The sequence below is a fragment of the Staurois parvus genome, unplaced genomic scaffold (genome assembly GCF_062004578.1).
Source record: "Staurois parvus isolate SC_StPar_1 unplaced genomic scaffold, SC_StPar_1.0 ptg000144l, whole genome shotgun sequence".
Taxonomy (NCBI): Eukaryota; Metazoa; Chordata; class Amphibia; order Anura; family Ranidae; genus Staurois; species Staurois parvus.
Genome location: NW_028317940.1, coordinates 659,201 through 682,710, shown reverse-complemented (window position 1 = coordinate 682,710; position 23,510 = coordinate 659,201). Strand labels below are relative to the sequence as shown.

The 23,510-nt window shown below is 48.2% G+C and overlaps 3 protein-coding genes across 3 annotated transcripts; all 3 read left to right on the top strand.

Moving 5' to 3' along the window:
- The first annotated feature begins 767 nt into the window (after nt 1-767).
- On the top strand, nt 768-23,078 carry LOC149465006 (uncharacterized). Its single transcript, XM_089673773.1, has 10 exons — nt 768-820; nt 2,967-3,080; nt 3,727-3,861; nt 3,948-4,071; nt 4,163-4,362; nt 4,442-4,651; nt 9,057-9,192; nt 9,474-9,603; nt 9,724-10,298; nt 20,225-23,078. The coding sequence occupies exons 2-10, from the start codon at nt 2,997-2,999 to the stop codon at nt 20,827-20,829; spliced, it is 2,199 nt and encodes a 732-aa protein (XP_089529899.1). The 5' UTR covers nt 768-820; nt 2,967-2,996; the 3' UTR covers nt 20,830-23,078.
- LOC149465008 (gastrula zinc finger protein XlCGF53.1-like) lies at nt 15,799-18,252 on the top strand. The gene is made up of 3 exons (XM_089673746.1): nt 15,799-15,854; nt 17,513-17,627; nt 17,880-18,252. The coding sequence occupies exons 2-3, from the start codon at nt 17,532-17,534 to the stop codon at nt 18,108-18,110; spliced, it is 327 nt and encodes a 108-aa protein (XP_089529872.1). The 5' UTR covers nt 15,799-15,854; nt 17,513-17,531; the 3' UTR covers nt 18,111-18,252.
- On the top strand, nt 18,321-19,707 carry LOC149465007 (uncharacterized). Its single transcript, XM_089673726.1, has 4 exons — nt 18,321-18,540; nt 18,618-18,836; nt 18,915-19,136; nt 19,292-19,707. Exons 2-4 carry the CDS (start codon nt 18,687-18,689, stop codon nt 19,553-19,555), a joined length of 636 nt encoding a protein of 211 aa, XP_089529852.1. The 5' UTR covers nt 18,321-18,540; nt 18,618-18,686; the 3' UTR covers nt 19,556-19,707.
- Nucleotides 23,079-23,510: the final 432 nt, after the last annotated feature.

Sequence of the window (23,510 nt, the reverse complement as noted above, 5' to 3'; positions counted from 1 at the left end):
ACAATACCACTCCCATAAGGAATAAGGATACCCCGATACCTGGACTACGGTGCCCACATTTGATGACCCATCTCCTGGAGGGAAGACCATTCAGCTTCAGGCCTCATCAGATGATACCAGGATTTACATATATAAGGCGCAATTAATATGCGCGTTCGGTAAGTGCGCATTACCTACCCCACTGTTTGCACCTTTTGACGCATCAGGATTATCTACAGTCACCTGATTGGATCTTATATTTGATCTTTTATCTATTTGTATATACTTTATTGGGATATATGTGAAGTGACTCACTGCCATCTCGGACATTATAGTTACAACCTACTACTTAGCGCTGCACGATTTGACTTTATATGAACCTGAAGAGTGTTCCAGCCATCATTGTTGCCACTCTTCACAACATCGTAGAACCTCTGGAATGAGGACATGATGGGACAGTATCCAAAATCCCAGGACCATCCTGCAGGATCATAACAAGGCCGTGTTCACACTACGAGTAGGGTGGCCACCTCATCCGAACACACACTGATTACACGGGTTCCGTGGCTGATTAAAGTGGTAATTAAACTCCGTGCCTTATCAGCATTAGATTAGCCCCAGAACCCGTGTAACTAATATGTGTTCAGTTTTAAAGGGATGAGGCGGCCACCCTAACTACCAGACGGTTCTCGGGGTTGCAGCTCCTTTGAGCTCCATAAGGTGGTGATCTCATGTCTACCCAGACAGGAAGTCTCTATGGTATACCAATAGGAAGTTGCGGGTGAGAGGTGAGTCGGGAGGAAGTAGAGAGGAGACATTGGTGGAAGTGGCAGCAGAGGAGGTAATAAGATCTGATTTTATATTTACACCCAGTAACTCCCCGTCATGTCCGTCCTCTTCCCTCATCGTCATGTCTGTCCACTTTCTAAATAGTCACGTGCGTCCTCTTCCTCCATCGTCGCACCCGTCCTCTTCCTCGGCCGTCGCGCCCGTCCTCTTCCTCCACCGTCGCGTCCGTCCTCTTCCTTCATCGAAACTTCCGTCCTCTTCCTCCACAGTCGCGCCAGTCCTCTTCCTCCACCGTCTCGTCCTTCCTCTTCCTCCACCATCGCGTCCTTCCTTTTCCTCCATCGTCGCGTCCGTCCTCTCCCTCCACCATCACGCCCGTCCTCTTCCTCCACCGTCACGTCCGTCCTCTTCCTCCATAATCACTGTGACGTCTTTTATCTCCAGCAGATGATGATACACACATATATAGTGTGGGAACCCTGATTAACCCCTTCAGGGACAGAACATTCCCCCACTTCTGGGCCCGGAACATTCTCCTCATTGTGGAGATGTCACCTACCCACCTTAGCAGTCTTCTGTAACAAGGGATGGGATTCAGATTCGGGTTGTACTGAAATCTGACTCCAATTCGCAGGATTTTAATTATGGTTGAATTTTTGGTTGAATAACCTGTTTAGCCAGCCAACAATATGGAAGGATATGGATAACCTCACCCTTCACTATAAGAGGGTGCCTGAGATCAGCCAATAATGAGGGAAGAATGTGGATATCTCCATCCTTGATAAAAGAGGGGGTATGATATTATCAAATATTGAGGGAGGAGGTGGATAATCCAATCCCTCACTATAAAAGGAGGTCTGAGATCAGCCTTAGTGTCAGTATTTAGGAGTGGGTTGTTCAGAGCAGGGGAAGGTGGGTCATTGTCTGAGTTCTCCTAAGGAAACCATGCTCCAGGTAGCCAAATAAGTTCCACACTACCAGACGGTTTTCGGGCTGTAGTTCCTCTGAGCTCCACAATGGTAGTGATCTCACTTCTACCCAGACAGGAACTCTCTATGGAGGACAGGAAGTGATGTCAGGGACACACAGGAAGTGATGTAGGTGTACAAATAAGATGATTAGAGGGAATGGCTCCTTGCAGGAAGTAGAGAGGAGACATTGCTGGAAGTGGCAGCAGAAGAGGTAATAAGATCTGATTTTATATTTACACCCAGTAATCCCCCCCCGTCATGTCCGTCCTGTTCCTCCATCGTCATGTCCGTCCTGTTCCTCCACCGTCACGTCCGTCTTCTTCCTCCACCGTCACGTCCGTCTTCTTCCCCCACCGTCACGTCCGTCTTCTTCCTCCACTGTCACGACCGTCCTCTTCCACCATCACGACCGTCCTCTTCCTCCACCGTCACGACCGTCCTCTTCCTCCACCGTCGCGTCCGTCCTCTTCCTCCACCGTCGCGTCCGTCCTCTTCCTCCACCGTCGCGTCCGTCCTCTTCCTCCACCGTCGCGTCCGTCCTCTTCCTCCACCGTCACTCCCGTCCTCTTCCTCCACCGTCACGCCCGTCCTCTTCCTCCACCGTCACGCCCGTCCTCTTCCTCCACCGTCACGCCTGTCCTCTTCCTCCACCATCACGTTCTCCATAGTCACTGTGACATCTTTTATCTCCAGCAGATGATGATACACACATATAGCGTGGGAACCCAGATTAACCCCTTCAGGGGCAGAACATTCCCCGGAACATTCTCCTCATTGTGGAGATGTCACCTTTCCCACCAATCACCTTCTCATCTCAGCAGTCTCTTGTAATGAGATGAGATTCGGATTCTGGTTGTGACTGAAATTTGACCCCCCAATTTAAATTTTGGTGGAATTTTTTGGTTTATTAGCATTGGTGCTCACCCATATTACCTTGTGCAAGCTTTGACCCCTGTCAGCAGCCTTGCAACAGCCAATAATGGGGATGGGGTTTGGATAACATCGCCCCTCACTATAAAAGAGGGTTTGAGATCAGCCAATAATGGAGGAGGAGTTAAGGCAAAATATAACAGGTTTGCAGGAAGCAAAAACAACACAAATGCTGATAATTTCAATCTACATGTTCCAGTTCCCACTGAGGGCACCCCAACTATTAACCCCTTATATCCCCATCCTAATATTGTGCAACCAATACAGTCCAGATAACTCTCCGTTATCCATCTACAGAGAAACCAGCATAGGTCACATGACCTCACCATGAGCATAGACAAGGATTGGAGTCACATGACTGAAAGGATACTAAACCTCACCCTGGAGATCATCTGCCTGCTGACCGGAGAGGTGAGAGGGATTCTGGGAGGTCACATGATGTCACTCTAATCTCTATTAATAAAACACAGACCTGACCGGAGAGGTGAGGAGGATTCTGGGAGGTCACATGACGTCACTCTAATCTCTATTAATAAAACACAGACCTGACCGGAGAGGTGAGGAGGATTCTGGGAGGTCACATGACGTCACTTTCATCTCTATTAATAAAACACAGACCTGTTCGGAGAGGTGAGGAGGATTCTGGGAGGTCACATGACGTCACTCTCATCTCCATTAATAAAACACACCTGACCGGAGAGGTGAGGAGGATTCTGGGAGGTCACATGACGTCACATGACATCACTCTCATCTCTCTTAATAAAACACAGACCTGACCGGAGAGGTGAGGAGGATTCTGGGAGGTCAGATGACATCACTCTTATCTATAGTAATAAAACACAGACCTGACCGGAAAGGTGAGGAGAATTCTGGGAAGTCACATGACGTCACTCTCATCTCTCTTAATAAAACACAGACCTGACCGGAGAGGTGAGGAGGATTCTGGGAGGTCACATGACATCACTATCATCTCTATTAATAAAACACAGACCTGACCGGAGAGGTGAGGAAGATTCTGGGAGTCTAACATGATGTTCCTATTGGTTCCTCAATACAGAGATTTCCTCCTCTGAAGTCAGGTGATCATATGACCATCACAGTGCCTCCATGTGACTCCCTAAACCCTGAGAGACACAACATGCAGAAGATTCTAGAAGTCACCAAGAAGATGATGGAGCTGCTTACAGGAGAGGTGAGCGGTGCCGGGAATTCTGGGACATTCTCCAGTAACAGACAAGGGATGTGTCTGGATGGTGACTGTATCATTGTGTGTGTCAGGTTCCTATAAGGTGTCAGGGTGTCACTGTCTATTTGTCCATGGAGGAGTGGGAGTATTTAGAAGGACACAAGGACCTCTACAAGGACGTCATGATGGACAATCAGCCGCCCCTCACATCACCGGGTAAGAGGAGACTTTATTGGAAAGGGGATCCCCCATCATCTGATAAACACATAGAAACGATGGATTCAGTCAGTGCGTGTGTTTCCTACAGATGGATCCAGTCATGGGAACACACCAGAGAGATGTCCCTGTCCTCTGTATTCCCGTGATTCCACACAGGAAGGTCACACCATCCCTCACCATCATCAGGTAGATGGATCCAGTCATGGGAACCCACCAGAGAGATGTCCCCGTCCTCTGTATTCCCGGGATTCCACAAAGGAAGGTCACACCATCCCTCACCATTATCAGGTAGATGAGTAACAGTTATTATTAGTTATGATTTATATACAGCATGTTTGTTACCTTGAATTTCTTATTACATTTTCAGAGCGGAAACCTCGGGGATGATAATATTGTTGTAAAGGAAGAGTATAAAGAGGAGGATGAGGAGTATGGAATGATGGAGAAACTTTCAGGAGGACACATGGATGTCACAATGAAGCCACCTAATACCAGAAACCCACCAGAGAGTTGTCCCCATCCTCTGTATTCCCGGGATTCCACACAGGAAGGTCACACCATCCCTCACCATCATCAGGTCAATGATTAATATTTATAGGTAGTTATAATTTATACACAGCATGTTTGTTACAATGCATCTCTTATTATTTATTTCAGAGTGGAATACTTGGGGATGCTAATATTTTTGTGAAAGAAGAGTGTAAAGAGGAGGATGGAGTGATAGAGGAGTTTTCAGAAGGACACAAAGATATGATGGAGCCACCTAATACCAGGAACCCACTAGAGAGATGTCCCCATCCTCTGTTTTCCTGGGATTCCACACAGGAAGGTGACATCATCCCTCACCATGATCAGGTAGATGGATCCAGTCATGGGAACCCACCAGAGAGATGTCCCCGTCCTCTGTATTCCTGGGATTCCACACAGGAAGATCCCACCAGCCCTCACCATCGTCGGGTAGATGGATCCAGTCATGGGAACCCACCAGAGAGATGTCCCTGTCCTCTGTATTCCTGGGATTCCACACAGGAAGATCCCACCAGCCCTCACCATCGTCGGGTAGATGGATCCAGTCATGGGAACACACCAGAGAGATGTCCACGTCCTCTGTATTCCTGGGATTCCACACAGGAAGGTCACATCATCCCTCACCATCAGGTAGATGGATCCAATCATGGGAACCCACCAGAGAGATGTCCCCGTCCTCTGTATTCCTGGGATTCCACACAGGAAGGTCACATCATCCCTCGCCATCGTCAGGTAGATGGATCCAGTCAGGGGAACCCACCAGAGAGATGTCCCCATCCTCTGTATTCCTGGGATTCCACACAGGAAGGTCACATCATCCCTCACCATGGTCAGATAGATGGATCCAGTCATAGGAACCCACCAGAGAGATGTCCCCGTCCTCTGTATTCCCGGGATTCCACACAGGAGGATCACAACTACGCAATGCTTGATCAGGTAGATGAGTAAAAATGATAGTTATGTATTCTACATAAAAACGTTTCTTAGAATGAATGAATTAATGTATATGTAGGCAGGTGCTACTTACTCCACTGTAGGTGAGGGATCACTTCATAGTGGGCATGAAGGCTGCTCCTGTCAGGAGTGCCCTGCAAGCATGAATCAGGACGCAACCTTCCATCTCCTTCCATGACATTGTGGTGGATGCAGTTGCGCAGGAGCAAGACGACGTGGATGTCACGGTGGCAGTGACCAAAAAGTATGAACCCATGTACTTGAAAGAAGAGGCCCTGGCCTTGCCACCTCCAGCAGGCCTACAAACAGCTCTGAGGGAATTAGCTCAAGATGTGACCTCTTTGAAACAAGAGATGTCCTCCTTTAAACAGAACCCACACCAATCCTACATGGATGAGAATCCATTACGTAGGGACCCTGAGGAGGACTGGAAGTGTTGGCGGTGTGGTCAGTATGGACTTAGATCGAAGAACTGTGGGTCGCCTGAATTCAAAAATTAAAAAACTAGTGGCTCCCAGGGCAGAGGGACGATCCCCAAAGTCCCAGAGTCCATGGTCGCACAGTGATATTGGCTCTTGTCAATAACCAAGAGGTTCCCTGCCTAAATGGCGCCGATTCAGAGATCACCATCATGGGAGTATGATGTCTATGTCCAGCGGTTCAGAGCATAGGAACAACTGGACCCCTGTTGGTTGTCTCTCAAAACAGCCAATAACTTACCTATCCTGATCAAAGGCATCACCTGCGTGAGGATCCAAAAAGAGGACCAGGTGGTGGAGCAGGTTGGGGTTGTGACCTGTGGCCCAGTAAACCCGGCAGTACCTGTCATGATTGGCATAAACGAGCTGAAAGACTTGGACTTGCCTCCCTGACTGGCTAAGTTTCACCGTACCAGCGTGCACGGGGCTGCCGCTTAAGGGTGGTGTGGCTGAGTGATCCAGGCCTACGAGGCCCAAAGGAGGGCAGCCAGGAAATAGTCTGAACAAGTGGGGGTGGCCTGCACTCCCCCAAGAAAAAGTTACTCCTGGTGCCCCTGCAAGAGGTGGTCTGGTTGCTTCCCACTGGGGCCCACAAGAAATTACAGGGATCCCACTGTTTTGGTTGAGCCCCGTAAGGACTCTGTGGCACCAAGGTAGTGGCTGGTGGGCCAGACCTTGTCCAAAATTCAAAAGGGAAAAGTGTTGCTGCAGCACATCAATCTGGGGACAACCCCAATACCACTTCACAGCCACGCCACTATAGTGGACCTCTACGTGGTGCCCCCCTGCAGACGGATATGATGTCATTAGCATTAAGATGTCATTAGCATACTACTGCTGGAACATCTGAACATACCCTTTCACCCAACAAAGACTACTCCATCAGTTCCTGGAGAAGCACTTTTGATTGCCACCGGTCTGAAAGACTACAGGATCGCTGAAGCCATTGAACCCCCCAATTCACACAGGGGATACACCACCCATAAGAGAGCGGTACTGCCACATTCCCCTAGCCCTGTGCCAGAAGGTCAAGGATCTACTCTGCAACATGTTACAGAGGGAGGTGATACAGGAAAGCCGTAATCTTTGGGCTGCCCCTGTAGTCCCGGTGCGCAAGAAAGATGGAAGTTGTGTGAACTGTCGCATGCTTAATGCTTGTACCCACCGGAATGCCTACCTGTTGCCTCGGGTAGAGGAGTCATTGATGGCACTGAGACAAGCCAAGTTCTTCTGTGCTCTTGAAGTGGCTGGGAAGTCCCTGTTAGGGCCCAAGACTGAGAAAAGACTGTCTTTATCACACCCTTGGGACTGTTTGAATTTAATTGCATGCCCTTCGGCCTAAGCAATGCTCCAGTACAAAGCCTAATGTAAAGATGCCTAGGAGGCTTCAACCTAGAAACCATGTTAGTCTACCTGGACGATATTAACTTCTCCAAGACCTTTGAAGATCACATCAAGCATTTGGACCAAGTGTTGGTGAAAAATACCAAAACGGAAGTAAGTTGGAGCCCAAGTAGAAACGTCCCTAGTATCAGGTGGTGGGGCAGACTTTCCTACCTACCCCCCATGTTCAATGTGGTTTCTAACGCCGTGGAAAGGCGACTTCACCGTAACATGCTGTGACCCTACCTGCTGCTCCAACAAGCCTGCTGGTGACCAGGAGACATTTGACCCTTTGGATCTTCTACCTATGCAAGAGGCCCCTGCTGAATGGTTCCTGCCTCCTCTCTTGCTTGAGCCTCCGGCCTCCACCGACTCAGAGACAACACTGGTGCTGGGATTATTATGAAGGATCTTGCAACTCCTAGTACAACAGACTATTCTAATGTGTCTTGGACCCAGGTGAGGGGGGGGGGTTATGGAAAATGCAGGCGACCCCCTAACACCTGCAGCCCCAGAGTCGCAACCTGAAGATGAACCCTTGCTACATGACTCTGTTGATGAACATGAGAATCGTTGCTCTTTGCAGTCCAGCTTGTTTTCACTGTATTGCCTTGACCATGCTTTCTTTTGTAAATTTTCTTGTTCTTAATGCATTGCGATGCCGAGGACAGCATCTGTCAAAAGGGGGGGGGGGGGGTGCAGGCAGATAGGTGGCGCTCGACCGGTGTGGTACTGCAGCTGGAGAAGTCAGGAGAAACCTGGTTTCTCTATGATTTCCAGGTCTCCTGAGGCAGTGTTCTGGTTGGCTTCACTGCATTCTGTTGACTCTGGTGGCCATCTTGGGTTAGCAGAGCCTTTTGAAGTGCCTGCCCCAAGGTGAGTGGATAAAGTAAAGAGAGCACCCGTCTGTCAGGGAAAGTGATTAGCGGTGTAGAACGGTTCTGGACAAGTAGGGGCATGCCATCCTACATTGGAATCCTCCCCGTTGGGCTCACACTGACCAGGCTGCATTCCGCCTTCAGAGACCGATGTTCAGAGAGATGCTGTTGGTGCATCAGAACCTACTTCATTCTCAAGTTGCACCGAACTGTAAATGTTTCCCAGAATGGCGTCCTCCCGCTGGGTTGTGTGCATACTTGGGCCGTTCCCGTAATACCAGCCTTGTTAATGTCAACCAGCCTCGGTGTGCTTACTGCAGCTGCACCTACCTACAGATATTGAAAGTGGAAACCCAAGGGATTATATTATTGTTTTTAAAGCGGAGGATGAGGACTATGGAATGATGAAGGAGTTTTCAAACGGACACAAGGATGAGATGGAGTCACCTAATACCAGGATTCCCAGCAGAGAGATGTCCCCGTCCTCTGTATTCCCGGGATTCCACACAAAAAGGTCACACCTGTCACGGATCCACGGTCGCCGCCACCAACAGGCGACAATCGCACGACCGCGACTAACAGTAATACAGGTTGGTGGAGTTGAGGGTCGGGAACATAAAGTGATGGAACATAAAGTGATGGAACACTCTGACATGTGGAGATGATGTGTGGACTGTATAAGATGAGATGTTCTATGTGATCTCACATCATAAATCCTTCTATGTTACAGATGTTATTTTCTGCCATTCTGTTGGTTTAGGGTGAAGATCTGATCATCATAAAAGTTGAGGGTGAAGTAGAAGAGACGTATGTGAGGGATGATCAGCAATATACGGAGGAGGCTGGAATGAGGAGGACATTCATAGAGGAGGACACTCCTACAGAGATCAGCACAGGTGACCAGAATATATTCTTCTCTTATCTCTGCTCTGTTACCGCCCCCCTCCACCCCTCCCAGCCCCCATTGGTTCCTACTCCTCTGACAAGGTGGTGTAAATGTAGAAGTAATCTGGGAGGAGGACCAAAGGCCCTTTGACTGAAGAGGGGAGGAGTCCCATCTGGTTGGGACATCCACAGAGAACATTTGTTCCCTCCTATCTCCCTGATCCAGATGGAATCTTGATGGAAGTGAACTAACCCTCTCCTATCTATTGATGATGTTTTTCTATTTTTCCAGGACCCGCCATGGAGAAACCCTCAAAGGATCGTCTCACTTTATCTCCAGGTTGTAAAATGGAAGATGAGGACATCCCAGGAGATTGTGCCGGAGAAAAGACAATGAGCTCCACTATGGATGGAGGACTTCACAGTGTGGGGAGACCATGGGATCCCTCTGACTCTGAGCAACCTTGTACTGTGGGGGATGGGGCCGGGGTTCCATGTGCCGGAGAAAAGACAATGAGCTCCACTATGGATGGTGGACTTCCCAGTGTGGAGAGACCATGGAATCCCTCTGACTCTGAGCAACCTTGTACTGTGGAGGATGGGGCCTGGATTCAGGAGGAGGAGACATTTTCCTGTCCCGAATGCAGTGACAATTTTAGCTCTGTATTCGATCTTATTATACATCAGAAGTCCCACACGGGTGAGAAAATTTTTTTCTGTTCTGAGTGTGGGGAATGTTTTATTCAGATAGGAGAATTCCTCAAACATCACAGATCTCACACATGGAAGAAGCCGTATTCCTGTTCTGAGTGCGGGAAAAGTTTTGCAGCTAAGAGCAGCCTTAACAGACATCAGAAAATTCACATGGCTAAGAACCTGTATATCTGCTCCAAGTGCGGAAAATGTTTTACGCAGAAATACCTCCTTGTTGATCATCGAAAAACTCACAAGGTAGAGAAGCCGCATTCCTGCCCTGAGTGCGGGAAATGTTTTTCACAAGAGTCAAGTCTTACTGAGCATCAGATACGCCACACAGGGGCAAAGCTGTTTTCCTGCACCAAATGTGAGAAATCTTACGTACGGGAAGATAAACTTGTCAGACATCAAAGAACTCACAGGAGGAAAAAGCCGTATTCCTGCCCTAAGTGCGGGGAAATTTTTTTACTGAAATCTGATCTTAGGAGACATCGGAGAACCCACAAAATCATTACGGTGGATTAGTAAAGAAATGTCTTCTATACGAATCGTATGTTGTCATACATCAGGGATCTCGGCTTGATATGCGTCCTCAAGAACACGTCTGAAGAGTGGGTGCCGTGGGAGCTTCACGGATATGATCCTTTCCTTGGTTTGGAGGCCAATTTCAGAGAGACTCCCTTATCTTTCATCTCTACTTTCTTTCAAATCTCCTTTTTTTTTTTTTTGTGATCTCTCTTCTTTCCCTTCCATTTTATTGTTTTTCTTTTTGCTTGTTTTTATTGGTGTTGGCCTCTCAGGTGCCCCCTAGAAACTCATGGATATACTTCAGTGTTTTTTGAGATTTAGGATTTATGGGGTGCAGTGGTGGGAGATCCCATTATAGACATCTGCAACGTTTTTTTGTTTTTTTTATAGGAAGTCTCCATCAAAACCTCTTTTAGTGTTTATGGAATTTTCTCAGCGGCTCACCTCACTTGGAAATAATTTTTTAATCTGGGTTAACGAGACGCAACGTTTATGATGCCTATTCTAGAATCCAATCTCTCTCTGGCTCTGAATACCGGTTCTTTTGATGTTGTACCCGTGTATTTCTGTAGAGTGAAAAATATCAATAAATAATACAAAATTAAAAAAAAAAATATGTAGCTGAGCATTCCTCTGGTCTTCATAACCTATGAAAGACTTCAGAAGGGGCATGGCTAGTGCCAAGATGGCCGGTAGTGTCAAGAGTGAGCTTCGTTTGTTTCCTCCAGAATCCAGCTCCAACTACCTGGCACCTCACAACTCCCTGACCAGCTCCAGTGTTTTCAAAGGTACACGACCACTGATGTGAGTAGAGACCGGCAGTCTGCAGCCGCTGAGCACCTCAAATAATTCGCCTGGTTTGGCAGGCAAGATGGCACCTGCAGCCCCCCACACACACGCGGGGACCCAGAGAGCTCCCTGGTCACCTAAGTTGATGCTTCAAAACTGGGGTGGACTGACAACTCATGGGGTCCCCTGGCAATAGGGGATCATGGGGCCCATGTGTCATCACCCACACCCAAAAAAGCCTATGAAAAAGCCAATGAAAGGTACCAGGGGCATCTCATGGAACCCCCTACTGACCCCGGGCCCTCGGGCAGTGCCCGAGTGCTCGAATGGTCAGTCCGCCCCTGCTTCAAAATGATACCCCATGTCGCTTTCTTGGTGCTTCAAAGCGTCTCCAAAGCTTCCATAGAAATCCTTGGCAAAGCTCGCTAACAGCACCTGCAGCTTTTGAGGGGCTTTTATTCACAGTTAGCTTTGTTTTGGAGGTATTGCAGGTATGAGATATCCCAGGATGCACTGGAAAACCAATAAGAATGGAGCATAGCAACTAGCTGATGGCACAAGTGGTGTGCAACATGGCAACACTATACAGGTAAGTGAGCGGGGACTATAGAGAGAGGACTGAGGAGCAAAGGATCAGCAGAGCTGGGGGATCGGAGAAGGAGAAACTAGTAATGTCACACGGGGTGCAGGGTGGGAGCAATATGAGTGGGACCAGAGAGAGAGGAGGATTAGCAAACCAGAGGATCAGCAGAGCTGGGGGTTACTACTGAGCAGGGGATTAGAAGAGCTGGGGGTTACTACTGAGCAGGGGATTAGAAGAGCTGGGGGTTACTACTGAGCAAGGGATCAGAAGAGCTGGGCGTTACTACTGAGCAGGGGATCAGCCAAGCTGGGCGTTACTACTAAGCAGAGTATCAGCAAAGCTGGGTGTGGTGTTACTACTGAGCAAGGGATTAATAAAACTGGTACTACAGAATAAATTTGGGTTTGATCACTACATTCAAAAAGCTGGGGGACTGGAGAAGGAGAAACTAGTAATGTCACACGGGGTGCATGGTGGGAGCAATATGAATGGGGACCAGAGAGAGAGGAGGATCAGCAAGCCAGAGGATCAGCAGAGCTGGGGATTACTACTGAGTGGGGGATCAGCCGAACTGGGGGTTACTACTGAGCAGGGGATTAAAAGAGCTGGGGGTTTATTGCTGAGCAGGGGATCAGAAGAGATGGGGGTTACTACTGAGCAGAGGTTTAGAAGAGCTGGGGGTTACTACTGAGCACGGGATCAGAAGAGATGGGGGGTTACTACTGAGCAGGGGATCAGAAGAGCTGGGGGTTACTACTGAGCAAGGGATCAGAAGAGCTGGGGGTTACTACTGAGCAGGGGATCAGAAGAACTGGGGGTTACTACTGAGCAGGGAATCAGCTGTGCTGGGGGTTACTGCTGAGTAAGGGATCATAAGAGCTGAGGGTTACTACTGAGCAGGGGATCAGCAAAGCTGGTGGTACTACAGAATAAATTTGGGCTTGATCACTACAGTCAAAAACTTGACTTTGACCCCGCTAGATATTATCATCACATTATTGTATTGTGCACACTAGTGAAACTAGGATACCTAATCTAAATTCTGAAACCTCAAACTCATAAAGTAGAATCTTCTTTTCTCCCTGAATAATACTACCAGTTGACAGTTTAGTGGGCTAGCTGGGCCTTGGCTTGACAGATGAGTTAGCTGGCTGGGTCTGAGCTTGACGGTTGGGTGATGTAGGTGGACTTGTGCTTGACAGCTGAGTGTGATAGCTAGATCTGGGCTTGACAGCTTGGTCTGTGCTTGACAGCTGGGTGATGTAGGTGGAGCTGGACTTGATAGTTGAGTGGGCCAGCTAGGCCTGGGCATGAAATCTTGGTCTGAGCTTGACGGTTGGGTGATGTAGGTGGACTTGACAGCTGAGTGTGATATCTTGGGCCTGATCATGACAGCTGAGTGGGCTAGCTAGGCATGGGCATGAAAGCTTGTTCTGAGCTTGACATTTGTGTGATGTAGGTGGAGCTGGACTTGATAGCTGAGTGGGCTAACAGCCTGGGCTGGAAAGCTCAGTCTGAGCTTGACGGTTGGGTGATGTAGGTGGACTTGGGCTTGACAGCTGAGTGTGATGTGATCATGACAGCTGAGTGGTCTAGCTAGGCCTGGGCTTGAAAGCTTGGTCTGAGCTTGACAGCTGGGTGGGCTAGCTAGGCATGGGCTTGAAAGCTTGGTCTGTGCTTGACAGCTGAGTGGGCTAGCTAGGCCTGGGCATGAAAGCTTAGTCTGAGCTTGAAGGTTGGGTGATGTAGGTGGACTTGGGCTTGACAGCTGTGTATAATAGCTTGGGCCTGATCATGACAGCTGAGTGGACTAACTAGGCCTGGGCTTGAAAGCTTAGCTTGAGCTTGATGGGGATGTAGGTGGACATCGGCTTGACAGCTGAATTTGATTGCTCGGGTCTGATCATGACTGCTGAATGGACTAGCTAGGCCTGGGCTTGAAAGCTTGGTCTGAGCTTTCAGGGTAGTTTAGGTGGACCTGGGCTAGATAGCTGAGTGTGATAGTTTAGGCCTGAACATAACAGGTAAGTGGGCTAGCTGGGCCTGGATGTGGAAGCTTGGTCTGAGTTTGACAGCTGTGTGGGCTAGCTGGGTCTGGGCTTGACAACAGGGTAGTGTGGGTGTAACTGAACTCGACAGCTAGTGTGATAGCTTGGGACTTCTCATGACAGCCTAGTGGGCTAGCTGGTGTAAGGTTGATGTAGGTGGACTTGGGCTTGACAACTGCGTAGTGTAGGTGGACCTGGGCTGAGTGTGATAACTTGGTCTTGATCAGGACAGCTGGGTTGGCTAGCTGAGCCAGGGCTGGAAAGCTTGGTGAGACCTTGACAGCTGCGTGGTGTAGCTGGAGCTGGGTTTGACAGCTAAGTGTGATAGCTTGGGTATGATCCTGACAGTGGAGTGGGCTAGCTGGCCCAGCTGGATAGCTTAGGCTGAGAGATTCCAGCTGTGGGCCTACTGCCCTTCTTTTGACCCACCAGGAAAAGGTCCATGATGGAGACACTGCACAGGTACTGCTAAGGCCGCTGTCTTCACCCAGGTGGAGGAGCAGTCAAGAGGCAGACACACACATAATCTTCACTGAGCAAAAATTGTCATAAAATTGATGGGCCTGTAAATTTTTATGTAGTTAGGAATTGGTTTTACTGACCAGTTGGTAGTCTTACTCAGAAGTGTCTGGTAGCTCCTGGGAGACTTGCCTCAACTACTGGGATGCCCAGGACAGAACCCTGAAAAGGAGTGCTGAGCTTCTTTGGTAAGTTGACCTGTTTTTTCTTCTAAGGATATATAGTACATACAAGGCACAGGGGTGTGTTCACTACTCTTGGACTGCAAACCCTCTGAGCTCCATAAGGTGATTATCTCACCTGAGTAGGGGGATGCCTCTATGGTATCTACTGGCAGTTCCATGGGAGACAAATACGCCCCATTGTTGATGTCACTAAAAGTTAGAATAAGCCCCATCGGAGTTCTACTTTAAGTGTCAGGAGATCCCTCCACCCAACAGTCGAGTATAATTGCAGTGCCTGGTGATGGAACCAGAAGGGTGTTCCAGCCATCATTGTTGCCACTCTTCACAACATCCTAGAACATCTGGAACGAGGACATGATGGGACAGTATCCAAAATCCCAGGACCATTCTGCAGGATCATAACAAGGCCAAATATTGGCTCATAGAAGGCCTGTAAATTTTTATGTAGTTAGGAATTGGATTTACTGACCAGTTGGTAGTCTTACTCAGAAGTGTCTGGTAGCTCCTGGGAGACTTGCCTCAACTGCTGAGATACCCAGGAGAGAACCCTAAAAAGAGTGCTGAGCTTCCTTGGTAAGTTGACCTATTTGTAGTTCTAAGGATATATAGAACATACAAGGCACAGGGGTGTGTTTGCTATTTTTCTTGGACTGCAAACCCTCTGAGCTCCATAAGGTGATTATCTCACCTGAGTAGGGGGATGCCTCTATGGTATCTACTGGCAGTTCCATGGGAGACAAATACGCCCCATTGTTGATGTTACTAAAAGTTAGAATAAGCCCCATCGGAGTTCTACTTTCAGTGTCAGGAGATCCCTCCACCCAACAGTCGAGTATAATTGCAGTGCCTGGTGATGGAACCTGGAGATTGTTCCATCCATCATTGTTGCCACTCTTCACAACATCGTAGAACCTCTGGAATGAGGACATGATGGGACAGTATCCAAAATCCCAGGACCATCCTGCAGGATCATAACAAGGCCGTGTTCACACTACGAGTAGGGTTGCCACCTCATCCCTTTCAAACTGAACACATTGATTACATGGGTTCTGTGGCTGATTAAAGTGGTAATTAAACTCCGCGCCTTACCAGCATTAGATTAGCCCCAGAACCCGTGTAATTAATATGTGTTCAGTTTTAAAGGGATGAGGCGGCCACCCTAACTACCAGACAGTTCTCGGGGCTGCAGCTCCTTTGAGCTCCATAAGGTGGTGATCTCATGTCTGCCCAGACAGGAAGTCTCTATGGAAGACAGGAAGTTCCGGGTGAGAGGTGAGTCGGGAGGAAGTAGAGAGGAGACATTGGTGGAAGTGGCAGCAGAGGAGGTAATAAGATCTTATTTTCTATTTACACCCAGTAACCCCCCGTCATGTCCATCCTCTGCCTTAATCGTCATGTCTGTCCTCTTTCTAATTAGTCATGTGCGTCCTCTTCCTCCATCGTCACGTCCATCCTCTTCCTCCAAAATCATGTCCGTCTTCTACTACCGTCGCGTCCGTCCTCTTCCCCCACCGTCGCGTCCGTCCTCTTCCCCCACCGTCGCGTCCGTCCTCTTCCCCCACCGTCGCGTCCGTCCTCTTCCCCCACCGTCGCGTCCGTCCTCTTCCCCCACCGTCGCGTCCGTCCTCTTCCTCCACCGTCGCGTCCGTCCTCTTCCTCCACCGTCGCGTCCGTCCTCTTCCTCCACCGTCGCGTCCGTCCTCTTCCTCCACCGTAGCGTCCGTCCCCTTCCCCCACCGCCGCGCCCGTCCCCTTCCTCCACCGCCGCGCCCGTCCCCTTCCTCCACCGCCACGCCCGTCCTCTTCCTCCACCGTCACGAACGTCCTCTTCCTCCGTAGTCACTGTGACGTCTTTTATCTCCAGCAGATGATGATACACACATATATAGTGTGGGAACCCAGATTAACCCCTTCAGGGGCAGAACATCCCCCACTTACGGGGCCGGAACATTCTCCTCATTTTAAAGATGTCACCTTCTCACCTTAGCAGTCTCTTGTAACGAGGGATGGGATTCAGATTTGGGTTGTACTGAAATCTGACTCCATTTCGCAGGATTTTAATTTTGGTTGAATGTTGGGTTGAATAACCTGTTTAGCCGTGATCCTGCTCAGCAGCCAATAGTAGGGAAGGATATGGATAACCTCACCCTTCACTATAAGAGGGGGCCTGAGATCAGCCAATAATGAGGGAAGAATGTGGATATCTCCGTCCTTGATAAAAGAGGGGGTATGATATTACCAAATATTGAGGAAGCAGGTGAATAATCCCATCCCTCACCATAAAAGGAGGTCTGAGATCAGCCTTAGCGTCAGTATTTAGGAGTGGGTTCTTCAGAGCAGGGGAAGGTGGGTCATTGTCTGAGTTCGCCTAAGGAAACCATGCTCCAGGTAGCCAAACAAGTTCCAGCAGCCGATGCTTTCTGTGAGCCGGGCTCCGGTGAGGATTTGGTGGTGGATCATGAAATGTCAGACCACACTTGGGTGTCATAAAGGGAAAATCAGGACATCTCTGAGGGAGAAAATAAAGAGGGAGAGCCGGGACATGTTGGAAGAGGGAGAAGGTTCTTCAAGAGCAGGAGCACCTCCCAATGGACAGCAGATCATGGCCATCAACAGACATCTGGTGGCCATGGAGTCTTCACTGCTTACGGTACCCTTGTTGCAGCAATTTGGCCTCTACTTGCATTTGAAAAAACATGAAGCTCCCCCAGAGAACTGGAAGGAGCTGCAAGCAAATCCTGGGAATAGAATGGTGGCTGGAGTTGTCCTATCTCTCTGCATGCAAGTGGTAGGAGATGCGCAGAGAACATGCAACCAACAAGTAACCAGGCAGGAAGGACAAAATATAACAGGTATGAAGGAGCATGAGACACAACACACATTAGGTGACCCAATCTACATGTGCAAATTCCCACTGGGGGCACCCTGCCTATTAACCCCTTATATACCCATCCTAATATTGTACAACCAACTCTATCTACAGAGAAACCAGCTTAGATCACATGACCACATCAAAGAGGATGGAGGAGGACCAGAGTCACCTGACTGAGAGGATGCTAAACCTCACCCTAGAGATCATCTACCTGCTGACTGGAGAGGTGAGGAGGATTCTGGGAGGTCACATGACATCACTGTGATCTCTGTTAACAAAACACAGACCTGACCGGAGAGGTGAGGAGGATTCTGGGAGGTTACATGACATCACTCTCATCTCTATTAATAAAACACAGACCTGACCGGAGAGGTGAGGAGGATTCTGGGAGGTCACACGACATCACACAGACCTGACCGGAGAGGTGAGGAGGATTCTGGGATTCTAACATGATGTTCCTATTGGTTCCTCAATACAGAGATTTCCTCTTCTGAAGTCAGGTGATCATATGACCATCACAGTGCCTCCATGTGACTCCCTAAACCCTGAGAGACACAACATGGAGAAGATTCTAGAAGTCACCAAGAAGATGATGGAGCTGCTGACAGGAGAGGTGAGCGGTGCTGGGAATTCTGGGACATTCTCCAGTAACAGACAAGGGATGTGTCTGGATGGTGACTGTATCATTGTGTGTGTCAGGTTCCTATAAGGTGTCAGGGTGTCACTGTCTATTTCTCCATGGAGGAGTGGGAGTATTTAGAAGGACACAAGGACCTCTACAAGGACGTCATGATGGACAATCAGCCGCCCCTCACATCACCGGGTAAGAGGAGACTTTATTGGAAAGGAGAGAGCAGTACGGAGGCTCCACCTAGATCCCCCATCATCTGATAAACACATAGAAACAATGGATTCAGTCAGTGTGTGTGTTTCCTACAGATGGATCCAGTCATGGGAACCCACCAGAGAGATGTCCCCGTCCTCTGTATTCCCAGGATTCCACACAGGAAGGTCACACCATCCCTCACCATCATCAGGTAGATGGATCCAGTCATGGGAACCCACCGGAGAGATGTCCCCGTCTTCTGTATTCCCAGGATTCCACACAGGAAGGTCACACCATCCCTAACCATCATCAGGTAGATGAGGAACAATCACTGATAGTTATGAGTCATATACAAGCTTGATTCTTATATAATGTGTGTTATATACTTAGAGTGGAAACCTTGCGGATTATAATATTGTTAAAGAAGCGTTTAAAGAGGAGGATGAGGAGGATGGTGTGATGAAGGAACTTTCTGGAGGACACAAGGATCTCTATAAGGATATCATAATGGTGCCACTTAGTAGCAGAAACCCCCCAGAGAGATGTCCCCGTCCTCTATATTCCCGGAATTCCACACAGGAAGATCACACCATCCCTCACCATCATCAGGTAGATGAAGAACAATCAGTTGTGTTGGTAGTTAATATTTATACAGAAATGTGTTAGAATGTATGTTTTATTATTCAGAGTGGAAACCTCCAGGATTATATTATTGTTGTGAAAGAAGAGTTTAAAGAGGAGGATGATGAGTATGGAGTGATGATGGAGTTTTCTGAAGCTTATAATGACATCTGCAAGGACAATATGATGGAGCCACCTAATACCAGGAACCCACCAGAGAGATGTCCCCGTCCTCTGTATTCCCGGGATTCCACACAGGAAGGTCACACCATCCCTCACCATCATCAGGTAGGTGGAGTTGAGGGTCGGGAACATAAAGTGATGGAACACTCTGACATGTGGAGACGATGTGTGGACTCTACAAGATGAGATGTTCTATGTGATCTCACATCATAAATCCTTCTATGTTACAGATTTTATTTTCTGCCATTCTGTTGGTTTAGGGTGAAGATCTGATAAACATGAAAGTTGAGGGTGAAGTAGAAGAGACGTATGTGAGGGATGATCAGCAATATACGGAGGAGGCTGGAATGAGGAGGACATTCATAGAGGAGGACACTCCTACAGAGATCAGCACAGGTGACCATGATATATTCCTCTCTTATCTCTGCTCTGTTCCTCCCCCCCAGCCCCCATTGGTTCCTGCTCCTCTGACAAGGCGGTGTAAATGTAGAAGTGATCTGCAAGGAGGAGCAAAGGCCTTTTGACTGAGGAGGGATAGAATCCCAGCTGGTTGAGACATCCACAGAGAACATCTGCTCCCTCCTATCTCCCTGATACAGATGGAATCTTGATGGAAGTGAACTAACCCTCTCCTATCTATTGATGATGTTTTTCTATTTTTCCAGGACCCGCCATGGAGAAACCCTCAAAGGATCGTCTCACTTTATCTCCAGGTTGTAAAATGGAAGATGAGGACATCCCAGGAGATTGTGCCGGAGAAAAGACAATGAGCTCCACTATGGATGGTGGACTTCCCAGTGTGGAGAGATCATGGAATCCCTCGGACTCTGAGCAACCTCGTACTGTGGGGGATGGGGCCGGGTTTCCATGGGCCGGAGAAAAGACAATGAGCTCCACTATGGATGGTGGACTTCCCAGTGTGGGGAGACCATGGAATCCCTCGGACTCTGGGCAACCTCATACTGTGGGGGATGGGGCCGGGATTCCAAGTGCCAGAGAAAAGACAATGAGCTCCACTATGAATGGTGGACTTCCCAGTGTGGGGAGTCCATGGAATCCCTCTGACTCTGAGCACCCTCGTACTGTGGGGGATGGGGCCGGGATTCAGTGGGAGAAGAAAGTTTCCTGTCCTGAGTGCGGGCAATGTTTTAGCTCTGATTTAAGTCTTTCTATACATCAGAGGTCCCACATGGGCGATAGGATTCATTCCTGTTTTGAGTGCGGGGAATGTTTTTTTCATATAGGAGAATTCCTCAAACATCAGAGATCTCACACAGGGGAGAAGCCGTATTCCTGTCTTGAGTGCGGGAAATGTTTTTCAGAAAAGGCCACTCTTTCCATACATCAGAGATTGCATACAGGAGAGAAGCTGTACTCTTGCTCTGAATGCGGGAAACGTTTTACTCGGAAACACATCCTGGTTAGTCATCAAAGATCTCACACTGGGGAGAAGCCGTATTCCTGTTCCGAGTGTACAAAGCGTTTTACGCGGAAATCCGATCTTGTCGAACATCAGAGATCACACACGGGGGAAAAACCGTTTTCCTGTTCTGAGTGCGGGAAATGTTTTTCACGAAAATCCAGTCTTACTGATCATCAGACGTGGCACACGGGGGAAAAGCTGTTTGTCTGCAGTGAGTGCGGGAAATGTTGGCCGCGGAAATCAGCGCTTGTTAAACATCAGAGATCTCACACGGGGGAGAAGCCGTATTCCTGTCTAGAGTGCGGGAAATGTTATACAAAGAGAAGTTATCTTATCAATCATCAGAGAACCCACATACCCCTCAAGTTTTATTAGTGTCCTGAGTGCTGTAAAGGTCTTCTGTTTGAGACATTTTTTGCCGTACTTTGGGCACCTCGCACTGGGAAGAAGTACTCCTTGAGATACGTTCCCGAAGAAGTGTGGGAGCTTCATACTACCTTGGCATGGTCTTCTTCCTTGGTTTGGAGGCCACTTTTCCAGGTTCTCTCTTCTCTTTTCTCTCTACTTTGGATATTCCTCCTTTCTTGTGCTCCTTCTCCTTTCATGGTTTTCCTTCCCAGTCTTTACTCTCCTTTTTTCTTTCTCCTTTCCCTTCGTTTTAGATTTTGTTTTTTGCTTGTTTTGGTTTTCTCCACTGAGATCCATCCTAGAGGCCACATGAATGTAGTTCTATGTTTTTGGAACTTTTGAATTGCATATCTGCTTCATACTGCACAAAGGGGAGACCACGTTGAGGCCGGGGAACCCTTCTTGACATCCGCTCTTTTTAGGAAGTCCCCAATACAACGTCTTTACTTGTGGAATTTAAGAATTTCTAGGTGATAGGCTTGTCTGCTTAAAGGCCCCCCTGTCTGACAACCCCTCTTTGGAAGTCTTTTTACAACCCCTATTTGGAAGTGATATGCATGACAACCCCTCCTTTGGAAGTGATATGCCTGACAATCCCTCTTCGGAAGTCATATGCCTGACAACCCCTCTTCAGGAGTCATATGCCTGACAACCCCTCTTCGGAAGTCATATGCCTGACAACCCCTCTTCGGAAGTCATATGCCTGACAACCCCTCCTTCGGAAGTCATATGCCTGACAACCCCTCCTTCGGAAGTCATATGCCTGACAACCCCTCCTTCGGAAGTCATATGCCTGACAACCCCTCCTTCGGAAGTCATATGCCTGACAACCCCTCCTTCGGAAGTCATATGCCTGACAACCCCTCCTTCGGAAGTCATATGTCTGACAACCCCGTCTTCGGAAGTCATATGTCTGACAACTCATCTTCGGAAGTCATATGTCTGACAACTCATCTTCGGAAGTCATATGCCTGACATCCTCTCCTTCGGAAGTCATATGCCTGACAACCCCTCCTTCGGAAGTCATATGTCTGACAACCCCGTCTTCGGAAGTCATATGTCTGACAACTCATCTTCGGAAGTCATATGCCTGACATCCTCTCCTTTGGAAGTCATATGCCTGACAACCCCTCCTTTGGAAGTCATATGCCTGACAACCCCTCCTTTGGAAGTCATATGCCTGACAACCCCTCCTTTGGAAGTCATATGCCTGACATCCCCTCCTTTGGAAGTCATATGCCTGACATCCCCTCCTTTGGAAGTCATATGCCTGACATCCCCTCCTTTGGAAGTCATATGCCTGGCAGCCCCTTCTCGGAAGTCATATGCCTGACAACACCGTCTTTGGAAGTCATATGTCTGACAACCCCTCTTCAGAAGTGATAGCTCAGCCTGGGATACCAAGACATGACGTTTATGATGCATAGTTTATAACTTTTTTCAACAAAATAAGTCTATCCAAGTGCAATGCTTAAAAATGACTCAAAAAATTCAAAATCAAGACAAAAAGTCCAAATTTCCATCAGTAAAAATATGTGCATGGTGTCCTACACCAACCACTTTGACAACCACATGAGAAGACAAATAGCTCTCCACATCTCACAGAATGGTTTTCCCCTCCATCTTCATCAGGGTCAGAGCACATGGCATTACATGACCGTGCCCCTGATGACGTCATTTATGACAAAACGTGTTGGGCGGAACTGGATGCCGTGACATCACAGGATTGCTGAAGATTCTCAGTTTAATGAGAATTACTATACACCATGCCGATGTGTTTCCAACTGAGTGCCTGCTGGATTTACACAACTAGGAGCAGTTTTTGCTCTTTTTTTCATGTCGTGCTCTGACCCAGATGGTGGGGGGAAACCGTTCTGTGAGTTCTGGAGTCCTGTGGTGGTTCACTATGAACTCATTGGTGGATGCTGGGAAGCATGAATATTTTCACCGATGATGCTTTGGACTTTTTGTTATCATTTTGATTTGTTTGAGTAACTTGTTAAGCGCTGCACTTGTATATATTTATTTTGCTGTGTAGTGTATCCTATTTTGTGCGCTGGCTTCCAATCACTAATATGTGTCCTCTAGCGCTGTATTTTATTTGTTTTATAAGCTAATGTATAATTTCACTGTCTCTTTTTTGCTACTTCATCTGCTGTTTACATGTTTCTCTGTTAGAAAAATATCAAATACTACATTAAAAAAGTAAAAAAACATGTTTTTGACTCTGCCTGTTTGCAGTTCACAGATTGGCTGAACTCTGTAGCCCACCCATGTGTACCTCCTGGAGGAAGCAGCAGAAAGTCATTCACTTATTGGTGTTCTTGCAACCTTTACTGTGACAACTTCCTGCTGTGAAGGTCACTAGAGCCATTGGTTGGCATGATGCCAGCAGCTGCTGCCTTGAAAACGAGATGGCGAGCATCCTGGGTGATGTCCTTGACCAAATATGGTCGTGAACTTATTTGTCCAATGACACCAGCCAGCTCCCAGGCCCATTTGTTTACATTCAGAGGCTGGGAGTTGTCATTCGAGATGAGGAGGACCACAGCAGATGTTTGCCATGCTGGTTGGCCTTTACTTTAATGGCCCCCCAGTCTTAGTCCGTAGGGTTCAATATTGAGGTGGCCCTGCCCTTTGCAGCTATA

Coding starts and splice junctions, on each gene's coding strand:
- LOC149465006 (XM_089673773.1), top strand. CDS start 2,997: ATGAGCATAGACAAGGATTGGAGTCACATGACTGAAAGGATACTAAAC. Junction 4,363..4,441: donor CCATCCCTCACCATTATCAG/GTAGATGAGTAA, acceptor TTACATTTTCAG/AGCGGAAACCTCGGGGATGA. Junction 9,604..9,723: donor ACTATGGATGGAGGACTTCA/CAGTGTGGGGAG, acceptor TGGTGGACTTCC/CAGTGTGGAGAGACCATGGA.
- LOC149465008 (XM_089673746.1), top strand. CDS start 17,532: ATGACCACATCAAAGAGGATGGAGGAGGACCAGAGTCACCTGACTGAG. Junction 17,628..17,879: donor TCTACCTGCTGACTGGAGAG/GTGAGGAGGATT, acceptor TCCTCAATACAG/AGATTTCCTCTTCTGAAGTC.
- LOC149465007 (XM_089673726.1), top strand. CDS start 18,687: ATGAAGGAACTTTCTGGAGGACACAAGGATCTCTATAAGGATATCATA. Junction 18,837..18,914: donor CCATCCCTCACCATCATCAG/GTAGATGAAGAA, acceptor TTTATTATTCAG/AGTGGAAACCTCCAGGATTA. Junction 19,137..19,291: donor CCATCCCTCACCATCATCAG/GTAGGTGGAGTT, acceptor CTGTTGGTTTAG/GGTGAAGATCTGATAAACAT.